The sequence below is a fragment of the Cynara cardunculus genome (assembly GCF_001531365.2).
Source record: "Cynara cardunculus var. scolymus isolate 2C chromosome LG 5, CcrdV1, whole genome shotgun sequence".
NCBI lineage: Eukaryota > Viridiplantae > Streptophyta > Magnoliopsida > Asterales > Asteraceae > Cynara > Cynara cardunculus.
The window spans coordinates 27914062-27920421 of NC_037532.1; the positions used below are offsets into that span (position 1 = coordinate 27914062).

Below are 6360 nucleotides of genomic sequence, written 5' to 3' on the forward strand. Positions count from 1 at the left end.
GTATATGTATATGTATATGTATATGTATATGTATATGTATATGTATATGTATATGTATATGTATATGTATATGTATATGTATATGTATATGTATATGGTTGGGTTGTGGTGAGAAGGAGTGTCAAGGTGAAAAGTGTAAGAAGAAATCCTCACTCTTGGATACACATTAGGATGAGATGCATCGGATCAATCTTCATATCAAGTGTGATTCATGAGTGAGTTTGATATTAAAGGTGATAAAGGTCTAGATCCCTTCTTACGCTTCTCACTTTAACTTTTCTTCTCACATGATCCTTCACCTATATATATATATATATATAAAGATGTTCATTTGAGAAGTGGTAAGTATTTGAGAAGTAAATAATTGATCCTAACACTTCACACGGTCAAGATTGGTCAAGAATTGAGGCTTTGCCTTGTCAAGATTTGCGTCTTTGACTGTTAATAAAAAATAGAGGGGCAAATAGGCAGCAAAGAAGTGGATATGTCAACCCATAAGTGCATATATGAACCCATAGTTCATATGTGAATTAGGTAAGTAGTTCATATGTGAATCAGTAAAATTGTTCATATGTGAATTACACGGGTTCAAATGTGAATCAATTAATTGGTTCATATGTAAATCACATGGGTTCATATGTGAATCAGTTAATTAGTTCATATGTGAATCACACAAGTTCATATATGAATCAGTTAAATAGTTTAAACATGAATTACACAAGTTCACATATAAATATATAGTTCAAATGTGAATCACACGGCTTAACATATGCACTTGTTTTGCGGCCTATTTGTAAAATTTATGAAACTACCCCTTTATCTTCTGCATACCATCAAGAAATTACCTGTGCTTCACAGTCAAAGCCACACATCTTAACCAGATGAAAGGCTATGATCACTTCTCTACTTCTCAAATACTTACCACTTCTCAAATGAACCTTTGACTATATATATATATATAAGTGAAGGATCGTGTGAGAAGGAGAGTTAAGATGAGAAATGTAAGAAGGGATCTTAACCCTTGATCACCTTTAATCTCAAACCCACCCACGAACCACGCTTGATATGAGGATTAATCTGGTGCATCTCGGTGCATTTCATCCTTATGTGCATCTAAGGGTGGAGAACCCTTCTTACGTTTCTCACCTTAACCCAACCCTATATATACATACATATATATATATATATATATATATATATATATATAGAGAGAGAGAGAGACTTGGGATCATGTGAGAGCATTATGTTTTCATGAGACCCATGAGATTGCATAAATAACACTAAACCTTCAGAGCAAAGCACTGTGAAGGTAACCTTCACAAAGTTTTTGTTGTGAAGGTTCAGTGTGTTTTTCTACTTTCACAAAAGGAGACAAGAGAGGATTGCTGGCGATGACTTGGTGACTCTAGAATGGTAGTTGCTTAGTGCGACATCACAAGTTTCGGTATAATTTTGCGGTCTTTTGGTCTAAACAACATATCGATCTCACGTGAACCCAACCATATATAGGGTATATTTCAAATACAGCCCACCCTATTCTTGCAACCAATACAACCCTTTTCCAACCAATCAATGAATTTTTTTTAAATTGAAAAGGTTAAATATGTCATTTAAAACATTTAGATTATTATAAATATTTTTAATTAAAAATAAATGATATTCTATTTATGGTGATTCATTCATCAGTTATGGAAAATGAATAATAAATTAAACAAAATGATTTTGCACCTGTTTGTTGATTATCTCATTACCGTTTCATAACTAGAACAATGGTGGTCAATTTCATAAGATTGGAATTGAATAGTTTTATAGTTTCTTCAGTAGCTTTATAGAACCCAGTATTAAAATTATGGATTATATGTCATTTAACGAGACTTTCAGTAAGGATATCGTCGAAGAAAGCAGTGTTTTCGATTCCATGAACGACTGTCAAGGTTTTGATTATGGTGGTGAAAATGCAACCGCAGTTAATGATGAAACAATAGAAGATCAATGCAATTATTCAATGAGGAATGAAGATGGCTGTAACGATCGAAACGAAACATTATGTGAGCACAACGACGGAGTTTTTGTAGATTTTGTCGATGATGATGTTGCATCGTTGAGTAATGAATCTGAAGGTATTGATTTCCTTTCATTGTTGTAGGTTGACTTTGATAATTCACAACAATCGATGATAATGTTATTGATGCACACCTCTTGACTTTGTTATTTTTGCTGCTGTTTACAAGAATGTAAAGAATTAATGTTGCTGTTTAATCAAAACTGTTTCAGAAGTGTATATGTTAATGAAACGTGTTTCAGTAATGTAAAAGAACATGATTTGAAGAGTGATTATCACATTTTAAATTATATATACGATAATGAATCATGTTTCATACGAAAGGATTTCATAAACGGGTGTTTTACATGCTTTTTTTATAAGCACTGTAACAATTTGATAATGAACCTAGATTGAATGTAACAGGCTGTTAATGAACCTATATGTGTATGCAATGTAAGATGTTGTTTGGTATGGTGAATCATGTTTATAAATTATATATACGATATATTCTCCTAGAGTATGTTTATGAAACCATGTTGTTTGGTATGGTGAATCATGTTTCATAAAACCATGTTGTTTGGTATGCTGGGAGATTCTGGTTGCTTAAAGGGTTGTTTTTTTTACTGTGACATGATTCAATTTCTTACCATATTACATTGCTTCATGTTGTTCTTGTTAGATTGCAAATGCAACACATTGCATTACGTAACAAGACAAATTCGTTACTGTAAAGAACATATTGTAATATTGAAATGCCGGTTATTGTTTATGAAATTTTAGTATTGAAAAAGTTTTGATTTGTTTGATTTTGTAGAATATCGATTTGATGGCATGGGGGAAACGAGCGATGGGTCGAAATGTTGGTTTCCCAATATAGACTCAAAACATAAGCCGAAGGTTGGTGATGGTTTTGAGACCGTAGAATCGGCTGAGAAAATGTACCAGAAGTATGCTAATGAAGCTGGGTTTGATGTACGTTTATCTAACAAGAAGATAAATAAGATTGGTCGTATCACGTCTCGATTTTATGTGTGTAGTAAGAAAGGAAGGCCACCAAGTAAGTATTTTGATTCCTTAGATGTTCTTCCAGGTGATCGCAGGATCCGCAACTCAAATGTAAAGTGTTCCGGTTGTGGAGCATGTTTCAAGATTCATTATGTTAAAGAACGGAGACTGTATGAAGTTTACAAATTTATTGAGCAACACAATCACATGCTTTTTAATAAGGAGGAGATGAGGTTTTCACGTTCGAAAAGACAACTACATTACGGTGATCACAAAAATGTATTTCATGGTTCTAGTTCGAAGGTTGGTGTCACCAAATCTCATAGATTTAGGGCAATTACAGGTGATGTAGATTGCTCGGGTGGCACCGTAAGAGATCATCAAAACTGCAAACGCGATATGGCTTATTTTGTTGGCAATGAAGAAGCGCAAATGTTGTTAAATGTGATGTCTAATAGGAGGAAGGTGTGTCCTGAGTTTATTTCGAGTACAAGTGTGATGATAAGGAGTTGTTAGCGATTTTCTGGGCTGATGAAACTGCACGATCGAATTATCGGGAATTTGGTGATGCAATATCATTTGATGCAACATTTAGGATGAATAAGTAAGTTACAATTGATATGAATCTATTTGTTTGTGTTATCTATATCACCTATTATAACTTGTATTAATTTATAATGTTTAATTTTAATAGGCATGCAATGATATTTGTTCTGTTTGTTGCAATTGATAATCATAAGAAATCTGTCGTTGTTGGAGCTACGTTGATTCACAATGAATCTGTGGTTGATTACACTTGGGTATTAAAAGCTTTTGTAAAAGCTGATGGACGTCAACCACGTTTTGTGATCACTGACCAATGTGCATCGATGAAACAAGCAATTCTCATTGCATTTCCTGAATCCAAGCATCGTTTATGTATGTGGCATATCACTAAAAAGCTCAAATCTAAGGTAATTACGATGAAACTTTTTTGTTTTCGTTTTTTTTTTTCATTTTTTCAAGTTTCCTTCTAATTGTGTATGTGGCAGATCAGTAATTACCTCCAACATCGTAGGCCGTTTGTTAGCTAATTTAATAAGTTAGTGTAGAATGTTCACCTTGCCCCTGATGAATTTGAGATGAAATGGAACAACATGATGGATTTGTATGGATTACGTGGAGACTCATGGTTTGATGAACTGTATGAGATTAGGGAGTCATGGATTCCGGCTTATTATAAGGATTATCATATGTCCGGTCTAATGAAAACAACATCCAGGTCGGAGAGTATTAATGCTTTTTTTTTTTATAATGTTTATGCATATTTTTGGCATGATCTTGTCATTTTTCTTCGTTCTTTTGATAATGCAATTAAAAGCCAATGGACGACACATGGGTTGCTAGAGGTGACAACGAAGAGCACGGTTCCTCGATTGGTGTCTCCTTGCAAATTAGAAGCTTATGCAGTAGAAGTATATACACGGACGATATTTTTTGAAGTTCAGAAAAAGTTAAGAAAGGCTGTTTAGCTTTGTGGATGGGATGGATTCACTGACGTTGGTGAAACCCGAGTGTACACCATAACACACAAGAACAAAGCTTCTAAGATCACCACAAAGTAGACGGTAATTATTTCTTAATTTTCCAATTTTGCCAAACAGTTCAAATAGTAGAATCCTTAATGCAACTTCCTAATATGATCTGGTTTCTCATTTGATAGGTTGTCAAGAACAAGATGGAAAACTCGTATGAATGCTCATGTAACTGTTTTGTTCGTAACGGGATTTTATGTCGTCATGCTCTCAAGGTAATGTTAAATGACGAGGTTGATAGGATTCCATATAGGTATATACTTCGTCATTGGAGACGCGATCTAGTCCCAGTGGAGTGGTTACCAGCACGTTTCAGATATGGGGAAGTTGATGCTGATAAGGAGAGCTTGATGAGTGTTGCTTATTCGTATTTTGAACGTATTCTAGGTCGAGTGCAAAAAGAGAAACATATTTTGTCAAAATTTGTTGACCAACTTCAAGAATGGGATACAAAGATTGATAGTGAACTTCCTCTACAGTCACACACTCAAGAGACAACAACATCTATTAAAGAGTTTCTTGGAGTATCTCAACCCGAAAATATTGATGTTCTACCTCCAACCGGCATACGGAATAAAGGTTGTGGGACTAGTAAGAGACTTATTAGCGCTGCCTAGAAAGCAATTACGAATGGCAAAAAGCAGAAGAGAAAGTGTCGGTTATGTCGTCAAATGGCTACACATGATTCGAGGAATTTTCCAAAACGTGATTCCACTTAAATTATGCCTTTTAATTTTTGGTGACATTTCATTTCAACACGTTATAGGATTATATTATTGTGTTTTAGTTAAATGTACTACATTGTTTAAACTGGTTTCATCAAATTATTAGTGAATCTCTAATTTTTTAATAAAGTTGAATATGCTTTCATTTTACCGGTTGAAATAGGTGTAAAAAGCTAAGTGGGTACATATGATTATGATGAAAATAGGTACATATTATTCTTATTGTCAATCTAGAATCACCACATGTTATAATCATCGAATATTGATCATTATGTTTTGCATTATTTCTACATGCATCAAGAAAATTTTGATCTAGTTATGATTTCATTTTACCCTTTTGTGTAGTTGGAAAAAGTTATGTGGGTACATAAGATTCTGATGAATATGGGTTCATCTCTATGTGTTAGTCACGCTTCATAACAGATTGTGAATCTATAATAATCATGTACTTTTGGATGTATATGGTTTGCATTATATTCAGTATGAATCAAGTTTCATTAACAAAAAAGGTTATCATCAATGGAAAATCATGATTTCATTTTTACCTTTTTGTGTAGTTGAACAAAGTTATATGGATACATCTAAATCTTATGAAAATGGGTTCATCAAAGTGCTTATTTGAATATGTTATTCAAGATTCTGAATCTATATGGTTTGCATTATTACTAAATAAACAAGTTTAATTAACAGGTGTGTTAATCTGGGTTCAACATTCATATGACAATGTGATATTTTCATCAAATGTCATATACATTTCATAACGTCGAACATGCCAATAGCATAATGTTTAAACAATCTAGAAAATTCAATACCAAAAGCAAGTTATTAAAACCGTCTACATGAGAAAAATATAAAAGAACATCAATCAATCAGATTCGAAGTCTCTCAGTCTTTGTATCGTCAGCATGTTTTCTTAACTTTTTTCAGATGGCTTCATACATTGATTAAAACTTCTCAACTTCCTTAACGACATATTCCTTCTTGTTGTAGTTGCTCACCAATAATTTTGCTA

At 33.5% G+C, this 6360-nt stretch overlaps 1 protein-coding gene across 1 annotated transcript; it reads left to right on the plus strand.

The window, feature by feature from the left end:
- Positions 1–1849: 1849 nt before the first annotated feature.
- Positions 1850–5240, plus strand: LOC112512952 (protein FAR1-RELATED SEQUENCE 5-like). Its single transcript, XM_025119078.1, has 7 exons — positions 1850–2120; positions 2859–3514; positions 3556–3653; positions 3744–4002; positions 4141–4310; positions 4410–4503; positions 4752–5240. The coding sequence occupies exons 1-7, from the start codon at positions 1850–1852 to the stop codon at positions 5238–5240; spliced, it is 2037 nt and encodes a 678-aa protein (XP_024974846.1).
- The last annotated feature ends 1120 nt before the right edge of the window (positions 5241–6360 follow it).

Bases quoted from the DNA above. Each gene is read 5' to 3' on its own strand.
- LOC112512952 (XM_025119078.1), top strand. From the start codon at position 1,850: ATGGATTATATGTCATTTAACGAGACTTTCAGTAAGGATATCGTCGAA. The intron at 3,515-3,555 runs GTGTGTCCTGAG...TGTGATGATAAG, and splicing joins TGATGTCTAATAGGAGGAAG to GAGTTGTTAGCGATTTTCTG. The intron at 3,654-3,743 runs GTAAGTTACAAT...TAATTTTAATAG, and splicing joins GCAACATTTAGGATGAATAA to GCATGCAATGATATTTGTTC.